We start from the raw sequence: 21,031 nt of genomic DNA, 5'->3' as shown, positions 1-21,031 counted from the left end.
GCAGGCTTGAGCCTAATTCACTTACAGAAAGAGCAGGGCTGCAGAGTGCTGACACGCATCCGAGTGCTGCATCCTGGGAGGGTACAACGCTACCCCATCCGCCACACATCTTTCAGAGGGCCACGGGCAGCCTCCAGCTGTGGATGCAGAGTGAAACCCGATGCGCTAATCCGGAGCGAACCGGCATCGTACACACGCCCGGTAAGCAGCGGGCTGCATTTGCCCAGGAAAGCAAGCATTCGGGACACTGCGAAAAGCACCTTTGGTTTGTCCAAAGGTGTGTTTGCTTTGCCGGGGCGAGGCTGTCTCACTTGTGGGGCACCCTCAGTTTAAAACCAAAAACAAAAAGAGGGGGGCGGCCGGCCCGCCGGGGATCCCAGCGGGGGCACCCGGCCGCGGACCCGCTGAGGCCCTGGGGCTGAGGGAGCGGCCGCCGGGCTGAGGGGAGAGCGGCCGCCGGGCTGAGGCGGGAGCGGCCGTTGGGCTGAGGCGGGAACGGCCGTTGGGCTGAGGCGGGAGCGGCCGTTGGGCTGAGGCGGGAACGGCCGTTGGGCTGAGGCGGGAGCGGCCGTTGGGCTGAGGCGGGAACGGCCGTTGGGCTGAGGCGGGAGCGGCCGTTGGGCTGAGGCGGGAACGGCCGTTGGGCTGAGGCGGCCGCCCGGCACCCGTCACGGGCGGCGGGGCGGCTCGGTAACGGCGGTGGGGACCCGCTGCCGGGCGGCTCGGCTCGGCTCGGCTCCTTTCCCTTCCTTTCCCTTCCCTTCTCCTCCGTTCCGCTCCCCTCCCGCTCCCCGCCCCGCCCCGGGCCGGGGCTCGCCGCGGCGGCCTTGCTGTGAGGCGGCGGCCGCTCGCCCGCGGGGAGCGGGCCGCGATGGTGCCGGTCCTCTTCCCCGCCTCGGCTCCCGCAGCTCCTCTGCCCCGCAGCTGGGCGCTGACCTCAGCAGGTAACGTCTGCGAGCCTCGGGTCTGAATGCAAAATCCTGCATCATTATCTTTATTAGTATGAAAATGAAAGTAACCTAACTCTTCCTGCACAGGACGGTAGATTTAAAGGCTTCTGCCTTTGGGCTGCTACCTCTGCAAGCTCTTCATTTACTGAAAGCTCTCCTAGAACCGAAAATTAAGATTGCTCGGACAACTTGAAGCAATAGCAAGTCATTAAAAAGTTATTTAAAGTATTTTTTACAGTATTGTTGTTTTGGATAGCCTGGTATCTTGCAAAAATACCTCTGGTTGCTATCGGTAGTAAGCCACAGGAAGAACTTGAGAAGCCAAAAACTTAAAATACATTTGCAAATGATTTCTGCAAGTTGATTTAAAAAAATCTTTTGTTATACTTCTGGCATTATAACTATAGCAGGTATTTTTAACCTTTAAATTGGTCTACCCATTGATCACTGTTATTATTAGAATTCAATTATTACAATAATTTGCCACCTTTTTCCTGTCAAAAACGCCCACACTAAATAATAACCCAGCTATGACAGAGTACGAGTATCTAAAATTCCTACAGAGCATGCTCTATAGCATGCTCTAAAACGTTATTGAGTCTTGCCAGGAAGCTGTGAATTCACAAAGAAATGAAACCATTTCCTTGGAAGGACCAGTCCTGACCGTACTGTCATTTAAGCATCTGAGCTAGGAATAGAAGTGGATTTTTCTGTCCAGTTAGGGATTCCTCTTTAATTTGCCCTTTTTGCTGCATGAGTTTGAAGCAGAGTTCTGTGCCAAACACGCTTGGAGGATGACTGGCCTGCATTATGGATTCTCAGCACCACAGAAATAGCTGCCTCATGCTTTGGGGTGCGTGGTTTCTGCCCCTGACCACCACGAGAGCCGTGTGTGGTGCACCTGTGCTAGCTTGCAAAGAGGTCAGCGTGTCACTGCAGGAACGCGACCTTGGATGTCCAGAAGTGCTCTCTGCCATCGGTGGTGCTCCTGGCACCTGCTGGCTGCTGCCCTCTCCTTGCCATGGATCGCTGCCTGCCCGAGGGAGCCAGCAGCTCGCCTCTGGCTGCCCGTCCCCGTTTCTCCCTTGTGCAGCTGCATGTTACGCCTGGGTGGTAGGCTGGTGTATAAAGAGAAAAGAAGTCAGCACCTTTCTTTTTTGCTTCCCATAAATCTGGGCAGGTAATACCAGCTTGGAGCGCATACAGGAAAGGGAAATGGGAGTGCTTTGGGGTTCTGATCAACTTCCCTAAGCTACTGGTAGGTTGAACAGTCCTGATGATACTTTCCTCTGCGCTTGCCAGGCTTCAATTTTATTTTATTTGCGTGTGTTTAATCCATGTGGAGAAACAGAAGTGAATCAACACAAAACTTCAGAGGTTCTGTGTTTGTGTAAGCTAGGGAAAGACCACCATCATGTTAGGAAGTCCTTAATAAAAGTCATCTCTTCACCTGCAGCTCTGTGAGGTACCCTCAGTGAAGGATCGGCTCCTGTAGCACATAGGAGGTAATACATCCTTGAGAGGCATCAGTCTGAAATTATCCCATTGAAACAGCTTTTTGTGTAAAATTGCTTTAGTACAGTTTAGGTGGTGCATTATGCATCATTGATGAAATGGAGTCCGGACGCTTCCTTTAGGGAAGGTTTATTTCAAGTCAAGTCACACAGAAATAGAAGGCAGGTGGGCTCTGGCAAATCAAATCGATCCAGATTCTAGCATGTTATGTTGGTTTTTTGGTAAATGTTTTGTATCAAGAAAACTCCAAGCTCTGCAGTGATCTTCACAAAGCTAAGTTAACGTATTTCATTGTGCTGTGAGGTTGAACCTTCCACCATCCGTACGGTGTCCTTGCGGGTACTTCACAGTACAGTGTAGAAATGATTTGGAAGTCCCACAGTATGACATAGTAATTATTTTCACTTAAAGATACCGAATACATGTTCACAGTGTATGTAATCTTAAAGAAATATGGCAAAGGTAAGCACTGCTGGATGGAGGGCACAAGAATGGGATTTTATTTTTAAATGTAGCTGTAGAAAGCTGTAGTGGTCTGAGTACCTAGTCCTGGTACTGTACTTATGCCTTCAGCATGGACTCCACTTCAGGCTCAGCCTGAGGTGATGGATGAATTATTTGCCTGTACTTCTTTCCTCACCTGCTGTCTTGGCTGATTTGCTCCATCTCACGAAAACTAGCAGAGCCTCCCTTCCTTGAAATAAACTACACATTTCTGAAGCCTCTGAACATCCATTTGACAAACGCTTCGTAGCCATTAGATTTTGTGGTCTGTATTCCTTCCTCCAGATTGAAATGAGTCGAAGACATTGTGCTGAGAGCTTTCGGCTTTCTTTGGGATCAAAATGTTTGATGAGTGATCTCTTGCTGAGATGTGGTTTATGTAAGGGAAATTTCCAGGGTGAAAGCTTAAGAGGTTTCAGTCCATAGCGTACTCAGCAGCAGCTCAGTATTCTGCTCATGCTCGTTTCTGGGGTGCAGCGTTGATTCATGGTGTATGGGATGCTGCACGTGACAGCTGGACCAATGAATCTTGGATGTGTCTTCATTATATTATAGCACACTTCTAGCTGACAAGCTAAGAAAAAGATACTGTTTGAGCAATAGCCTTCTGAATACAACCTCTTCGTTTCTTTTTCAGTAAGAAATGTGCCTCAGAACTTGTGGTGCAGATTTGGAAGGCCACTGATGTACTTCTACAAATCAGTTACTGCCTAGTTCCAGTAAGTGTCATGCATGTGAGACTGTTACAATGCATTTTCTTGCTTCTTCTCATATTTTCAGTCATAACAATGTGGTACATCATGTTTTCTTCAAACACTGTGATTGAACATACAAACACCATGTATTTCTATGAATATGAACCGGTTTACAAGCAACCGTACCTCTTCACGTCACGGGAACACTTGAAATGCAAAAACATAAATCCATTTCTAGTCATCTTGGTGTCTTCAAGGCCTAATGATGTGGAGTCAAGGCAGGCCATAAGGATAACATGGGGATCTCAGAGCTTCTGGTGGGGACATCGGATTCTAACCCTGTTCTTACTGGGTCAGGCAACTGAAAGAGAAGACAAGTCTGCAGCACTGTCAGTAGAAGATGAAAGCATCCTGTACGGTGACATAATTAGCCAAGATTTTATGGACACTTACAACAATCTTACCTTGAAAACAATTATGGCATTCAGATGGGTGACTGAGTTCTGTCCAAATGCTAGATTCGTCATGAAGACTGATTCTGACGTCTTCATCAACACGGGTAACTTAGTAAAATTTCTTCTGAAGCTCAACTCCTCAGAAACTATTTTCACTGGTTATCCTTTTATAGGTAGCTTCGCCTACAGAGGCTTCTACAAGAAAACATACATCTCTTATGATGAATATCCTTTCAGTTTTTATCCTCCGTACTGCAGTGGCATGGGTTATATATTGGACGGAAACCTGGCTCTGAGGGTTTATGAAATGATGAGTCATATCAAACCTATTAAATTTGAGGATGTTTATGTTGGAATTTGCTTAAATATACTCAAGGTGAATGTCTTCATTCCAGAAGAACAACGGTTCTTTCTTTATAAAATTAATTTTGATATCTGTAAGTATAGGCATTTGATTGCAGTACATGGCATTAAGCCAAGGGAAATGATCCAGTTTTGGCAGGATTTGTCATCCAACACTTCAGTTACTTGCCTTTGATTCTGTATAAATGTACATGAGCTTAAACCTGTACCGTCTTAAACTTTGAATTGTACTGCAGAAGTGTTCAACTAACGCACAGGGCCACACGAAACAAGAGCACGGTTGTTGAGCTGACTTTGGCTGAAGGACAACTGTGCTGCTGGGGGAAAGCTGCGATGGCAGCATTTCCCTGGGACATTCTAATATTCTTAAGTGAAAATATCAGGAATTCGCAAAGCACTTTTCCATGTGTATATCCTATGCATGCAGGATGCTTCGGAATACGCTGTCCTGTCTTGCTCTGATGCTTCTGCATGCTGTCTGCTGTAACCATGGGATTGCTGCCTGAATCTCCTTGAATGTATAAAATGTCACAGGGGTTATGTTTATGCCAAGAAACTAGCTTGGAAGATGCTTCTCAGGGTACTGCCTAACTTGATTTCTTTTGTTGTTTTTGTGAACTGCATCATCCTTGGCTGCCTTCAGGTATTTGTTCTCTGCCTAGCACGAAACTCGGAGCTGCCTTCTTATTGACACATACTGCCTCTGTAATTGTTCTGAGTGTTACAGGGCTCTGGATTTGTGGGGTGTGCAGAAGCCAAGGGGAAGGTCTGAAAATGGGATGCACTCTGTGTGCATGTATATGTATATTTATATACATGTAAAACAGAATTGATTTGGTGCCTTACAAGTAGCATTAGTAACGTTCACAGACCATTAGAGGGCTGGCCCCAGAATACTCCATGTGCAGTTTGGGCCCGAGACATCCCTAACGCAGTGGTATCATCAGGTACCGCAGACATCCGTACACGTGTGTATGTGCGTGTGTGCTGATGCATCCCGAGGGGTACTGGAACGACACTTCACATCCATTCAAAACTTTATATCCATTTCAGAAATAGTCTTCTTGCTTCGAGTTTTAAAATGAGAGCAGTATGAAGTTCTGGGCTTCTAACGTAAAGAAGACAAAGTGTACTGTATCTGTAAAGATAGGTATTCTAATCACTTTATTCATATCGGCAAGACCAAGGTTTCAGTAGTTTACACTTCTAATAGACAACAATACAGAATTTGCAATTACATTAACATAATTATTCTAGACACATCTACTACACAGCGGAGACTATAGTTACATCCTGTACATCTAGAATGACAGAGCACTGCCACTTTATTTGTACTACAGCTAACGGGTTATGACATATTTACATTTGGCTGTCTTTCAGATAGTCTCTTAGAGACAAATTAGAAGAGGTACAGAAGCCTCTGGTACCAAGACTGAGGTTTCACCAATGTTTTTGTTACGCTGTGGTTATGGTCAGTATTGAATTCTGCTGTCTTTTCAATAACTGTACATAGTTTTATGATGGAAGTATAGGACTTTTTTTTTTTTTATATATATAAAAATGATGTATTGGGGAAAATACTGCCTAGACAAGTATTTCAGATTTCAGTGTTCTAAGAATGTGTGCTAAGAGGGTCAAAGCTTTTCAAAAATGCATATATATTTTTGTTAAACCAAATAGCTAAAGATACTGCATTGCATAACTGAGGAAAGAATGCTATTGTAGCTCCCGAAACAGAGGTAAAACTACAGCTATTCCTATTGTTTTAGGATCCGTTATTTGATTGTTGTAGAACTGTGGTCAGATCCTGAGAGCTCTGTGAAAAATGGTTAACTTGCTCTTTGATTGTTTATACCCCTAAATAAAAAAAAAAAGCGTTTTTTTTTTAAGCCTGCCAGGTAAAATGTTTAGAAATAAATTGTTTGTCACAAGAACACTGATACTACAGCATAGTTTGTATTGCTTTTTCAAAAAAATGTGGTTATGAAAGACTATGCAATCTTCAGCAACTGGGTAGATAAAGCAGACAGCGCTCCTGGTGAGAGAATAAAAACCAGTACCCGGGATAAATGGCTGTGCAGTGCTGCAGTAAAACTGTGACCGCCACCGAGCAAGGTAGTTTTATATTTGCACCCCAGGATGATAATGCTGATCATAGATTACAAGGCTTTTGCTTTCACAAACGCAGCTTTATCACACAGTGATCTGTTTATGCCACCTGAAGTTGTCATTTAAAGGGAATGTCAGTTCTGCAAGAAAGTTGCACTGCAAAGTTATTCCCGATTCTGCTTTTTTTTTTTTTCCTGAAACGTATTTCCAAATCTAGTTTGTATTTGAGTCTGACCTTATTATTGCTTAAAAGGCAGGAAAAACACACAACTAAGCTAATGTTTCTGCTTAAAGCAAGCATCAGGAGAGTTTCTAGAGTGAGCAGCCATGCAACAGGTAAAAGAGCTTAACACAGGGAACTAATACAAGCATTTAAATCAGTGGTGGGCCCAAATTTTATAGCATCTGCTTACTGAAAATGATGCATAAACCACAGGCTAAGATTTTTCCAAATCCTAATATTCTTTTTACTGTGCACGCAGGTGGCTCAGAAAGCCATATTAACATAAAATGCCAAGCAGTTACGATGTTGATATGAAGAGTGTCAGACTTTCTGTTTTGAAAAGCCTGATAATCCATTGGTCAGAGATGTTTGGGAACGACTTCAGGGTGAACAGCAAAAGGTTTACAGTCTGACATTTCAAGCCTGTCTTGCCTGTACGTTGTTTCAGAGAGTTCCTAAGTCAGAATGCTTCTGTGTGTTGTGTACGTTTTAGAATAAACAAGTTCAGTACAAGCCACGAAGTGTGTGCTGCAAATTCGGAGGCGTTATTCCCTACAACCAGCTCAGTGTGAGAGCACACAGACAGGGGGGCACATCTTCCTAGGTTTTATGGTACGCTCTCTAGTTAGTACTAAAAGATGTCAGTGCAAGCGGTAAGTAACTCACAAATGGATGTACAGTAAATGATGGAATTTCATCATATTTAAAACAAAAAACAAAAAACTAGAAGCTGCTTGGACGTTAACCGACCAAAGTGACACCGAATTGCTGATGCGCCTACCAGGTATGGGTATGTTAGCGATGGTGAAGGCGGTGGGGAGGCAGAGCTCTCTACTCCCTGTTTTTCATCTATTTTTGACTGACCAATGTGTACCACTCTGGTCATTTATTAAGTTTGCTGTGATTTGCTTACAGTAGGGGGGTTGGGGAAAGAGATGGAAAGCTTTCTGCAGTCTGACTGTTAAGCTGGTCGAGTTGTAATGCAGTTACTGGGTGTTGCACATTAAGCTGCAAGCCGTAGCCAAATGAAAGGGCTCCATGTAGGAAGGAAAGCAAACAGAGTTAAAATGGAGCACGGCAGATGGTTTATTTGCCTGTTACGTGCAATTGAGTCCTCATTTTAAAGAAACCTCAACCTGGGAAAAACAAACAGAAAAAACATATTGGGTTTCTGAAAATCATAAAGACGCTTTCTTTCACAGGACTTAAAGCACAGTCTGAGACACTGCTGTGCCGTGAGTCTTAGCTAAAGGCCCTGTCCACCTGCAACTCGTATGAGGAAACATTCTATCTTTTGTAGGACAGTTTGTCTCAGCTGCACTTATGGGCCTGAACTTAATTTTCTTGTTATAAAATAAGCGTTTAAGAACACAGCGCTCACCCCAGGAGACCTCTCCTGAGCAGGTCTGTGTCTCAGCACTGTTTACCTCTGGCCTTCCCACAGTTGCTACGCAGCACGTTCATTTTCCAGGCCACATTAATCCAAATGACCCGAATGAGGTTTTTTTATAGTGTGAGTGACGATGCTGCGTAGATGTCATAAGCATCCCAATCTGCTCTCTGACCTGGGGTGACACAGCCCGTGTCCTCGCTGCTCCTCTCGGCAGTGCTGTGTGGTGGTCCTTCAAGTAAGAGGGAAGTGTAGCCTCTCCTGAGCTTGCAGTAAAGATGCAATCTCAAAAACACGTGTCTTTGTGAGAAAAAATGTTAAAACAGAAGCCTGAAGAGGCTTTTATCTAAGAGAATACAGCGACATTGTGCTAAATGGAAGCTGTCTTTCACCAGGACAAATTGCTTAAGCGTGGTGGTTTTATCTTGTGTGTTGTGTAGGCTGTTCTCCAATAAACATCTGCGCTACCCATACAGAACTCTCACTGTGCAGTTCATTTTCATAATGAGATAATGATTTTTTCTTGGTCATTTTTTTTGAGAGCACTTCCAAATGCCTTGGGTAGAAGTGGTTTTGCAGGCACTCAGTGTAATACTTGTGCGATGCGGCTTTAAAGTTGTTCTTGCGGCCCCTGCCCCCTGTTAGCTTTGTCCTTAAGGCTAGCATGATTATTACAGTTTGACATGTTGAAGGCAGGCGGATTTGAAATGTACAGAAACGGACGTCATTTGTAAATCCAGTACTTGCTAACCACTGCAAGAAACAGTTTCTCAAGGAGCAGTGTAATGGCTCCGTACAGAGTGGCACTAACTCCAAAGAACTTTTTCCAAAAGCAACTCTTTAACATAACTCATTTTTTTCTTACCCGAAGGACAAAGTTTAAAAATCACACGGGGACTTTGGCAGTTCTGGTGTGAAAGTCTGATTTCATCGGCAGATGAAGCCAAGTGAGCGCATGGGCAGAGGCACAGGAGCAAACTCGTGCTGCTTTTGGCCAACTGACTGTCAGGGGGTCCTGGAAGCATGGGGGCACAGGCACAGCCTTGCTTGCTGGGGGCGCTGAGCAGGTATTTGACACACAGCTTGACTTCGTGACTGTTCTCGTAATTACCAAGCTTAAAGCACACGCAGTTAAAGTACAGTTTTGTCTGCATTACCCTCATGCCCCTGAACACAGTGTAGGAATGGGCAGAAAGCAAGGTTTTTCAGTCCCGTATTTTCATTTCTAAGGCGTTATCATTGATTACTTACTTAGCTTTGCTGTATACAGGCTGAAAAAGATTTCTGAGCACCTGTGTCCCAAGAGGTACTAATGGGTCTGCACAGGCTTAAACGAATGCACGGCCGGTCCTTTAAATGCAGGACGAAAGAGCTTTATTTCCCTATTGCTCAACCACCTCAGTTTGTCCTTAATGCCAGATATAGGAACTGACACACTCATAAAAGTGGATTTCAAAACTTCAGTCCAGAATTGCTCTTGATGTCAGCCTCTCTATTTATGGTTTTAGACAAGCTCCAGCTGCTCTGACTGCACACACTTTGCTTAACAGAGCAAAGTACGTCTGCAATGTTACGTGTAACTGGGCACAAACTGAAACCTGGGACCCCTGGCTACCTGGGGGAAACCAAAAACAGCTGCTTACCTGAGCCTGTCAGTACTACATAAATACAAGTAACTCAAAATTCAAATCAATATTAGCTTAACTGTATGTACCTTATTAGATATGAGTCCTCAGAAAGATTAAGTTATAAGCACATTGATAACGCTGAGGGGCAGCAGCTCTGGTCCGTACAGCTGTCACACTTGAGCAGCACGTTCTCGTTTTCTTCATCGTGCAGTTCTGTACAGCCAGATCTCAGGATGGAGGCCGAACAAACTACTTTAGAAAATGAAAGGCTGATGAGTTGTGGCTTTTTCCTTTGATATAATCATTTACTAAATGTTTCTCTGCATACTTTTGCAATATATTAATACTATATAAAGCCAGAATGTCATCTGTTCTGAGAAGCAGCTGAACAAAACCTTTTTTTCAAGATTCAGCATTAGTGGTGACGTAGCGAACACTGTTAGTTCAAGCTGATGCAGTGTTCTTGTACTAATTTCTGTATCCTAAAATCTTCACAACTTTTTAAATTTTACCACGTGTAAATGGTATAACACCGTAATAACACTAGCAGTAGTTTTTGATGCTGACCTTATGTTTACAAGTCAGTAGACAATTCTTCATTATGTTAGATGGCATTCACTTTATTTGTATTTATCTAAACACTGATCAGTAAAATGGATTCGTTCATTTCAGATTTAGTACTTGTAGAAATGTTAGGCCTCCAGCGCTGCTGCAGCCCCCAGAACGTTATCTGTGACCATCCATCCCCCGAGACAGGATGGTCCTGCCCTGCCGCCAGCACCGGGTGCCCACCAAAAGCAGCGGCACGCGTTTCATGCGGGACTAGCGATGAGCTCTGGAGCCCTCCAAGCTTGGGCGCTGTCTGAGCGAGCTGCACTCGGGCAGACGTTTGGAGCCCGCAGACAAACACCGGCAACGCGGCCACCGGTGTCGAGAGGGCACCCACACGGGGTAAGCTGGCCGGGGCTGCAGGGCGCAATGCTGCTCTGCCAAACTGTTTCAGGCACCGTTGTAGCACCGGCCTGTCTGTGCTGCTGAGCCCTGCCCGTGCTGCCCTGGCGGTGCTGGGAGACAGCCTGAGAGAACGGGCCTGCGTCAGCCCCCCGGGGAGCGTGCACAAGGGACAAGGGAGCCTTAAATCACATCGTCCCGTACGTGTGTGTGCCCGCCACTGCCTGGGCCGTGTGCCTGGGCCGACCACGAGGCGGAGCTGTGAGACCACCCCGCACCGCTGGCCCCGGCCCTGGCCCTCCCGCGGTGCACAAGGAGCGGCAAACGGCGAGGGTGCAGCCGGTCTAAAACCGTGCCCGTGTGTAACGGCCCCCCGGACGGCAGCGTCTTTACAATACACCACAGAATCAAACTGCTAGTTTATAGCAGCACTGGGAAGAGCCTGAATTACTGAAGTACTGGATAGGATGACTGATTACAGGCACCCTTTTCAGATTGGACCGTACAAAAGATGCTCTTTGGCAGCAACTTAATACAGCAGCTGTCTGCCAGTAGATGCTCTTGCCTGGCGAACAGATGTCGCTGATGGAGCTTAACTGACAAAAAACGTCCATGAACACCTAAGGCAAGGAGGGAGCTCTGCGATGTCTGCAGGCAGCTCTAACCAAAGCGTGCCTCAGCCCCTTCTTTGGGCAGCAGCCGGGGTGGCGGGCGGGGGTCCTGCCGCCCCGATGCTGTGCCACGTCCTGCTGCCGTGCCACGTCCTGCTGCACGGCTCTGGCACACGCGGGGATGGTTCTGGCTACGTGGCTGGGAGCTCCTTCCAGATACAGGATGTACGATTAAGGCAGGAGAATCAGGCCCTAGATCTTTTAGGCTGTGTAAGCAATACGTACGTTACTTAATCCGGTCATCCAGCAGCTAGCTGCATGTGTCACAGCAGAACTTGGCACAAATTGGCACGACCGGAAAGCTGCAGAGAGCTACAGCTGGGTTAGCAAACTGAGGAGACGTCTGGCAGGGAACGTGGGCAGGCACCGCGCCTGGACGAGGAAGACTGCACGAAGCCTCCATCTCCACTAGTCCTTCATCTAAACCTAAAGCAGCTGTTACCAGTTTTTTAAAAGTCAACCAAACCAAGACAAAACAACAAACGCCAACAGCCTTACCGGAGATCCCTGCCTTAACACTTGTGGCCCGGAAGGGAGCTGCTACAAGGGCGGGAGTGTTACGGAGACAGCTGAAGGGGCTGGAGCAACCACTGCTGTAACTGCAAACGCTGAAAGGGTGAGATAGAGCCGATTCAGCAGCTGATGGGGCAGCCACGTGTGTGAGTGAATCCTGGCATAAATATCCAAGCAAGCCTGCAGGACACTTCTGTTTTGTGCTGCGAGTTTTCTTAAATCCTTCAAGCAAGCCATGTGAGAGCTTGCTTTACTCCCTCCCTCAGCTTCCTATGGCAGCTACGGGACTCTGTGAAGGCACGCGTTTCCCGCCACCTCATTTCCCAGCTATCTCAAGTGCTAGAGCACCCAGAAAGCCAGCCGTGCTCAAGAGGTCTGGAATTCCTCAGCAACGCTTGCTAGCCTCAAGAACGTGCACTGCAGAGAGGTTTCCTGGCAGCCATAAGCTTCTCACTGAAGTGGTGGTAGTCTACAAATTTCTTTTTGGAGCTGCCCATTGTTCCGCTTCCAACTTCTCAAATGCCCGTGAAGGATTGGTAGCTCTGTCACTGCTGCACAAGCCTCTCTGCTTTAGACTTCCGTGGGCTGCTAGGTCCAATTCTTCTTTTCTTTGGACAGCTGTTCTGACAAACATCCAGTCTCTGTTCTACACAGAAAAGCCAGCACAACAGAACCATCACCTGTGAAGGAGAAAGGAAAGGCAAATGCTCCATGCACCATGAGCTCTGCCTAGAGCCCGGTTTCGATCCTGCTGCTGTAGCATTATGATGTGATTAAGCAGTCCCTTGAAAATATCACCCGAGGTTTTCACTGCGCAGCATTTGACCTCGAGTACTTCTTCAAAATAAAACAACTGAGGTACCCTGCGATTACGAGCATTTCCTGTTACCCACTCAATTTAAATGCAAACTTGCATTTAAAATTCCCTGAAAGCTGTTCTTCCTGTTCGAGTGTTTAAGAACGCCCGAAACCTTCCATCCTCTGGGGCAGGGCTGCTCAGGCTGGTTTCAGAGCACGCTGGACACTTCCGTACTTCTGTGTCTCACTAGCACGCTTTGTCCTCTACTCGGAGCCAAGAGGCTCGCAGCTTTGACCGAGAAGAGGCTGGTAAGGGCCATGTGTACAATTTGGAGAGCACTGGCAATAGCAACATTCCAGCTAAAAATTGTGATTATCTCCAAACAAACTCAAGAATGGAAGTTTGGTAGGAAAGAGCTAACCTAGGAATAAAAACGAAAAGACCAAGATGGGAATTCCTTCTTGCACAGAAAGCGGAATTTGTGCTCTCATCTTTGTCTTGAGAGACATCCTACCTGCCAACACAGCCACAACAGATCACAGCGTTTTGGAGACCTGCAAGCCACTTTCCCAGAACATGCTTTAGGGCGATAGCTTTTTGTCTAATTACTTTGTATCCTCACCCAAGAAGCAGACAGTGTTAGTCACTCTGTAACTACAGCCGATGGCCCTGGTTCAGCCCAGGGACCAATTACGGAGAACTTCCACTACCTCCAAGACAAGAGACGCCGGCGGATCATCCAGGAGCACGTTCCGAAGGGAGGGAGGAGTCCCAGGGGACATGATACAGGTACACAAGCCACCCAAAACGCTAACATCCGACTCGGGCCCCGACTCTGTTCCCCTGACACACGCTGTCCTGTCATGCTGCCACTGCTGCCACTTGTTCATGAAGCAGCCAACTAAGTTACCAGATGGCACACTTAGAATGCCATTGCTTAAACTTACAACAGTCACAGATTCCAAAATACAGTTAAATATTGAAAGTTAGATCTAAAAATATTTTATCTAGATTTATCACAAGCTTTCATCTCAACAGTGCGACGACACTGTTTGGCATTAATACATTATACCAGAAAAACATTCTAAAGAGGCCTTCCCCCAGATTAAAACCACAAATTAATCTGCGGTGCTACAAAGAAGTCTTTAAGAGGCGCGACTTCCACCTAGGTAGCTCTAAGGAACTTCTGCTTTGATTAGTTCTCCGAACAGTCACTAATGAAATGAATTTTATCTTGCATTGTTTTCTTACATGCTTATGAAAAGTCCATGCGAAAAAAATAACAAAAAGGTGAGTCTCAGCGAATGACAGTCATGCTGCTAGCACAACAGAGCTTTTTTTTTTTTTCTTTTTGATGGAGAAGGTGACAGACCTCAGACCGCCAGTATCCTGCTGGACTTTAACAATGTGGCATAGAAGAAATGCTGGTAAAGCAATGCACGGCCTGAACAAGCACGTGTCTTCGGGTAGCTCAGTACCTACACCTCACCGCGTGCTCGGCAGGGGTTTATTTAATGGGGGGTGGGAGGGGGAGCAAAGCGCGAGCCAGCTGTGTGACAGCAGGGTGACAGCTGGCTCCTCATCCTCCTCGTACCAGTAACAGCCCGACAATCACAGACCTCCTCCAACACAACCTTATCGCTGCAGATTAAAAAGAAAAGAGATGAGAGACATTAGAGCATCGTTCTGAAAAGTCACACCTACAAGTGAAAAGCACCATCACTGCTACCACCTGCTGTTAGCAGCAGCGCTGCCCTGCCCCGCTGTGCATCTCAACAAACCTCTATTAGAAATGAGAGGTAAAAAATCAAGTGAAAAGCATACGCAGGATTTTTAAAGGAAATTCTGAAATGGAAGATTACAGTTAGCTTCTAAGGAGCAGCAAGGTCACAGGAGACGGATACGTGTGAACGAACTTAATTCTTATAATCACTCAAAATGTGTTTGTTGTATTGCTCCTTCTGTTAAGCAAAGAACAAAGACCAGAGGGATCTGTTCTTTTTGTGGAGAATCTTAATGGTATTTACTAGAGCCTTCCACTATGTTTAAAATGTAAGAGTTTGTTTTAAGTTCAGCGTGAGGCAGAGAACCACTGGTAATTATTGTTCTTCTGTTTTGCTGCTATTCCTGAACTTCACCACCATCACTGTTATATTATCAGGGCACCCTCTGTAAAAGGACTGTAGAACTATACTCTTTGCACCAAAGTGCGGTTCATCCAAGCGTTCCTTGATGAATCGGACAGCCTCCTCGTTGCTGAAAGCATCCCACAGACCGTCGGATGCCAGGATCATGAACTCTGGCTGCAGTTTGTCCAGGTCAAAGGTGAGGATGTCGGGGTCAGGAATGACAACATTCAGGTTCTTCAGAGGGTAATCCCCCAACGAGCGGGACATGGCCAGGATCCCCTGAACACGCCACGAGCCATTAAAGCTGATGAATCCACCTGGAGAGAAACACAAACAGTGTTAGAACCTTCCCCGACTCGCTGTCAGATCCACCCAAAAATTCGAGATGTGGTGTCCTGAGGTACATCAGTGTTACATATCTCAAAAAACAGGAGATGTCCTCAGTAAATGCCCCAGTGCTGCAACAAAGAGCGGGACTGTGCCCGCCTGCTCGTGCTGCTGGAACAGCTGGAGCACACGAGTGGCTGCGCTTTTCAGCGAAGCAGCTTTGTAGTCCCCAGTGAGACTGCACCGTACTGAATGCAGACGGGTGTTCCTGTGCTGCACAAGTTTTTGTTTGGCAAGCCTCGTGGTGATGTTAGAATGAAAATACTGAAAGCGAGTCTTTATATTCTTGTGTCAGTAAAGCCCTCCTTTTTCAGTGAAGCTCATGTTTCCCCACCTCAGAAGATCTCTGAAGGAAACATAACAGTGACAACACCTGCAGCAGAACCCAAATCTCACTTAAGGCATTAGGAAAGAAGCAAGTGCAAAAACATTTGTAGGCTCTTCTAGCAAACTGCCCCGAATGAGGTGTGTCAAACCCAGAAAAATGTTGTGAACAAAGCAATCACAAAATTTTAGGCTAGAAGAATGCAGGGTGGGATCTGACTGACTGACGGACCATCACCACGATTAAGGCTACTGCCAGTTGAAAATGTGTCACAGTATTTGGAGGTTGCTCATAGTAAGATGGGTTTTGCACTGATACCAAAGACTGATCCAGCCAGCGCCTGGCCGGTACACAGCCCGACCGCCTTAGGAGGGGAACGACACAGGGCCTCAAGGTCACAGCAGAAGGGAAGCACCTTCAATTTCACGTGTGTGCGTTTGGGTGCCACTGTCTGCAGCGATGCACAGCAGGATTGCCTCCAGCTTAACACGAATCAAAAGTCAAGAGTCACCTGAGGACAACTGATTTGCGAAATGCCCAACATGGAGCATTAAAACACAACCAGGTTACATGAACTGGTGTCTGTATCTGTATTTGGTGCTCTTAGAAACGCGGCTGTTTGTCGTAGTTACCAGAGTGTTTTCAGCTCCCATTTTACCCTACTGCGACTCCACTTCAGCCAGGCAGCCCAACGAGCCCTGTCCAGCTGCTGCTGCGTGTTTGGAGGGCACCTGAGCTGTCCGTTGCACAGCCACCTACTCACCGGCACAGGGCTTTTCTTCAGAAGTGGTTAGAGCTGTAGTAACCCGGAGCGTAATCGTGTGTACGTATTGGAATGACAGGGGAAGCAGAACGCACTTAGGCAGAGGCAGTTTAAGCACACATTACACACACAATTAGAGGAGAGCACTGCTGCCACCCGTTACTGGGCTTACAGAGGAGGGAGCTGATGCTGCTGACTCGCTGCAGCACGCTTATGCCAGCCTTTGCAGGCAGCGCTGCTGCGTACGAAGTGACTTTTCAGTAGGTAACAGGTGAGTAAATTCGTTATGTTATTACGCTCACTAGAATATTTCTTGTTCAGCTGCAGGTAATTACAATGTTTACCTGTCTATTAAATTAGCTTATTCCAAAGTTGGAAATTCCTGCAAAAATCCAGGTTCATTTTTCATGTTGCTGTGTTATAAAGACTCATTTCAACATAAACAACGAAAATAAAAAACAAACAAATATTGAATAAGTGAAGGCCTTCTCTAAGTGAACAATTGTACTGAGCACCTGGATGATGTTGTTAAAGGAGGCCTCAGGAACTTGAACTGCTAAATGGAAAACTCTCCAGTTTTTATGAATACATCTCCCAGGTACGCAGCTGAAGCAAAGCGAGACCAAGATTTTCCTATTCCTTTTTCTTAGGATCTGTAAACTTTTTATTTCCCCTTGGGGAGCTTACACGACCTTGAGTCTCTGCGTAGCAGCAGGAAGAGTCGCACTGCTCTGTCAGCGATAAAAGCAAACTGAGCAGGCAGGCATTTGACACGTACAGGCATTTATACTGGGGTGGGCATACTGATAACCTGCAGGTTTTAAAAATGCTTTACGCTCAGGGAAAAATGTGTTATTTCCACTTTATAGATGAAGAATTTGAGGCAGAGAAACAATGCATCTCCAGAGGCAACGCTCATCAGTAGCTTTAACACTTTTTTCTTTATCAAATAATTCCCTGCTGCAGGCTGCTTTGGGAGCCAAAACAGAAATGGGTTCAAAAGAGGCTCTGACAAACTCGTGGAGAATTGGCTATTAAACTCGATGCTCCAAATGTAACTTCCAGCCCAGGGGGTCGCTGAAGTGACAGGGTAAGCAAGCTAGGAAGATTTATTGTGGAAAGGTTACTGACTCTGTACTCCTGCTACAACATGCGTTTGTGCTCATTAACAGTCATTATATGGGAACGAAAAACAGTTGTAATGAATTAGATTCATGGTCTGCTTATTTTAGAAACTAAACCTCGCTGAGCTTCAGACCCAGCCTCTTAGACGAGGGCTGCTGCCAGGATGCGGCCGTGAGGCGCCTGTAAGGGTGCTGCTGCTGGTTGTTCGTGCGCTCCCCGCGGAGATCGCAGGGGAACTGGCCAGGACGGCGCACTGCCTGTTGGAGCTGGAGGCTGCTCTTCTTACTTGGACACCGCCTCACTAAGGGAGAGGCCAGTCTGCTTCCATTTGTCTGCACCACGAACCCCTCTGAACAGGGCTGTATTAATAATGGAAGGCTTTATCTGCTGATTCCTCGCTCTGGTGCTCTCAGTGTCTCACAGGGGAAAAGTCTGCGTTATTGACAGAGGAGAGAAAATAAAGATGAACCTTCAATCCGAAGCACAAATGCTGTAACTCACCAGCTCTTTTAATCCTCTTCCTCTCTTTCAGCTGGTAGGGCTTGTGGTCGTGGGACAAGGGGATGGCGTTCCCGTCCTTGTCACACAGCACTCCCCGCGAGTCGCCGACGTTGGCCACCGTGAGTTCTTTATCCGACAGCAGCGCGATCAAACAAGTCGTACCTGGGGAAAAACAGAAGGGAATGGGAAGCAGAAACAATTACAGAGGATACAAATATCTGCAGTTACGCAGCAAATTTTCTGCGGTTGCTGTCGGTGGCTGTAAGGAGCAGCAGCCGTACGCGTACCTGGCTGAATATGAGTGCCGTGGAGCAGGCTGTCATCACACCTGACAGCTTTCTTCTACTGATACTTAAGTCCACTAGATTTTCTCTCTTATCAGCTGGTTTTACCGAGTCATTCCCTACTCACGCTATCTCACACTGTTGCTGTTTGGACAGACGTCACCCTGAGTCCTGCTGGGGCGGGCACTTATCTCGGCGTTCACTGCCTTGCTTCCGCAGGTGGGCGACCGGTGGCGAGGCTGAAAATAAACTCAGCGGTCTCATGCTCAGGTAGGAAAAATGATTAGCAGGGAAGCGTTCTTCAGATCTGTGATTCTGGGGAGGGGCTCAGGGGGAAGAGTCGTTTCCAGTCTCTGAGCGCTGCCTTTCCCTAACGGACAAGAAGAGCAGCAGGAGACAGAAGCGTGTCTCGCAGCAGAGCCCCCGCGCAGCTTCCACGAACGGAAGCTGCTGCATGTGGCTGTGTGCTCAACGCGCTGCGTGCACGGCTAGGAGACAGCAAACCTGCTACAACTGCCGCTGGTAGGAAGGCTACGCACCTGAAGGATGTTCTACTGGAAAAAAGAAAATGATTTGGCATTTTTTAATTACTTTAACCTTTAAATACACAGAGCGGTTAGTCAGTCGTTGACCACGGGCACAGTACTGTCAGCTGAAGTGGCAGGAAAATACGGGAAAAAATGGGCTGTTTTCAAGGTACTGACACCACGGTTTTTATTTTCCTCATTCGGCTGATGCAGAGCAGAGCGGACGCTGGACAGAACAGACCCCGTTAAGAACACGCCTCTTGTACATTTTGCCCTTGTAGCCAGTGTGCTATGAGCAGCATTAATGAAAACTCCAGCTATTAAAAATATTCCTGCGCCAGCTTTGGACCAGGTGTCGCAATTTCATTTGTATTTTAGAACAGAAAGATGGCAAGTGACTAAGATTTTATACATACACTCGCAAACATTAAAAGGGAACATTCCTGACACTTGGTTTTCATCACAAGGCACTCCTACAATCCTTACAAAAGGCACTCCAGCATCCTTCACCAGTAAATAAAATTCATTTTGTGGCTGCTTTCTTTTCCTTTTACATGATCTAGGGAAGCACATGGCTGAGTTTTCACCTCTGTTGTTAATTTACATCTAATTATTCATTAACATGAGGCATCTACCCTTGTTGCGCAACGGAGATTGACAGGGAAAATGGCACCAGCTGGGCAGGAGATGGAGACGGGCGGGATGTGAAAAACGGCTCTGACACGGACTTGTTCGTCATCTGCGTGGCTCTGCCAGGAGGGAGGCCGAAAGGAATTCCTGCGGAGGCACAGAGGGCCCGAGCAGAGCCCTCAGGCAGCAGCGTGCTGTACAGCAGCGCGTCTCTGCGTGTGGTTTAATCCGACCAAGAAGCAGTTTTAACGAGAACGCCAACACCAGGCCGTGCCGGCACAGCCCTCGGCGGCTGCCTGACCTCTGGTTTTGCTCCCAGGGAGCTGCACTGGGGCCCAAGTCCACGCTCTGTTTTCTTCAGTCTGAACTCTCACGGCTGCAGCTTGTTGCGTTGCTGCCCAAAACGAGAATTAAGAACTGTGTTTTGCTGTTCCCATGCCAGTAGTTGAATATCCCACGGCTGGTATAAATATAATAGCCAGTAATAAACAATTTGTTTTTAGATGCGCGGCATTCTGGGGATTTATTTTTAACTTACTGGTCTGTCTTGCACAGCTTTAAACCAAAAACACTGTTTCGCAACACAGGCACATATATAGGTTATTTTGTGCAATCGACTGACGCTTCGCAGACCTCGACGGGTACAGCTTCCCATTTTTTTTCTCAAAACCCCGCCAGCTGCACAACCTAATGGCTCCTGGAACAGCAGGACACAGAGGAACCCGTCCCCCAGGCTCACCCAAGGAGCCCTGCAGGGTTCGGTGCCTGCTTGAGGACCGCCCCAGCTGAGGGCTCCAGGGGAGGGTCCCCAGGCAGCCCGGACAGGGCTCCTGCCGGAGCCTCAGCACAGGGGAGAACAAAACAACAAAATAATACCCTGCAGGTGCAGCCTAATGCCTCGACAGGACAGCAGCCCCCACCACGTGTGCAGAGCAGCAGGAGCCTTGCCTGTGGTCACTGTTACTCCTGCTGCTGCTTCGCAGGGCGAGACTCTGCCCAGCGAAGTGGCTTTTGAGAAGTTTCAAAACAAAATTGTTGTTGAAGCGTTGCCCTCCTCTTTGCTTTTGCAAATTCATCGGCTCTTGCAGGTGCAACGTCCCCCTGCCGCCCTGCAGAGCGCCTCCCCATGAGGGCAGCATGAGGCACACCGCTCGTACAGGCAGCAGAGAAACTCCAGAGCCCCCATGTCTGGGCAGCACAACGCTCCGCAAACAGTCGTTATTAAAAACGGTGACTTTGAATTAAAAACGGTGAATTTGATTGGAGAGCCCATGGAGCCACGTCCCCCTGCACTCCCTGTCCGGTCCCACACACCTTGCCCCTTTGGCACTGTGCGGCTCCGCTTCAGCGCGGGAGGGCAGCGGGGTAGACTCACGGCCGTGAGACGAGGCAGGGAGGAGGGCGGGGGGGTCGCTTCCTTCCCACTAGGCAGGAGCGGGTTACAAGGAGGCAGGAGAAGCACGGTTATAGCGCTAGGATCACGTAATGCCGCCTTCGTGTGCCCTCCGGATGAGCCACCAACTGCAACCCAAAGCCATAAAAATGAACCTAATTCTCCGCTGCTTATCTATCAGATAAGGAAAGATAAAGCAGG

At 47.2% G+C, this 21,031-nt stretch overlaps 2 protein-coding genes across 8 annotated transcripts in view; one reads left to right on the top strand and one right to left on the bottom strand.

Annotated features, from left to right (window-relative positions):
* Nucleotides 1–84: 84 nt before the first annotated feature.
* Nucleotides 85–19,147, top strand: B3GALNT1 (beta-1,3-N-acetylgalactosaminyltransferase 1 (Globoside blood group)). 4 transcript variants are annotated; one of them, XR_010833473.1, is made up of 3 exons: nt 790–944; nt 3,607–16,641; nt 17,337–19,147. XR_010833473.1 is itself a non-coding variant. In XM_013193011.3 (2 exons), exon 2 carries the CDS (start codon nt 3,698–3,700, stop codon nt 4,655–4,657), a length of 960 nt encoding a protein of 319 aa, XP_013048465.1. In that variant the 5' UTR covers nt 85–201; nt 3,607–3,697; the 3' UTR covers nt 4,658–19,147. The 4 variants fall into 4 exon arrangements, 2 of the variants coding, with proteins under 2 accessions (XP_013048465.1, XP_013048464.1); XR_010833474.1 differs by having other exon boundaries at nt 3,607–18,550; nt 19,021–19,147; XM_013193011.3 differs by lacking the exon at nt 790–944 and adding an exon at nt 85–201 and having other exon boundaries at nt 3,607–19,147.
* PPM1L (protein phosphatase, Mg2+/Mn2+ dependent 1L) overlaps nt 5,620–21,031 on the bottom strand; it is a 99,675-nt gene continuing 84,263 nt past the window's right edge. For all 4 annotated transcript variants that reach the window (XM_013193009.3, XM_067002093.1, XM_048059371.2 and 1 more), the window contains 2 exons: nt 17,997–18,158; nt 5,620–15,212 (listed from right to left, as the gene is read on the bottom strand). In XM_013193009.3, coding sequence (XP_013048463.3) covers nt 14,866–15,212; nt 17,997–18,158 — 509 coding nt within the window. In that variant the 3' untranslated portion in view covers nt 5,620–14,865. The remainder of the gene's footprint in view (nt 15,213–17,996; nt 18,159–21,031) is intronic.

The sequence above is a fragment of the Anser cygnoides genome, chromosome 9 (genome assembly GCF_040182565.1).
Source record: "Anser cygnoides isolate HZ-2024a breed goose chromosome 9, Taihu_goose_T2T_genome, whole genome shotgun sequence".
Lineage (NCBI taxonomy): Eukaryota > Metazoa > Chordata > Aves > Anseriformes > Anatidae > Anser > Anser cygnoides.
Note: the sequence above shows the minus strand (reverse complement) of the source record. Positions and strands in the feature narration are given on the sequence as shown.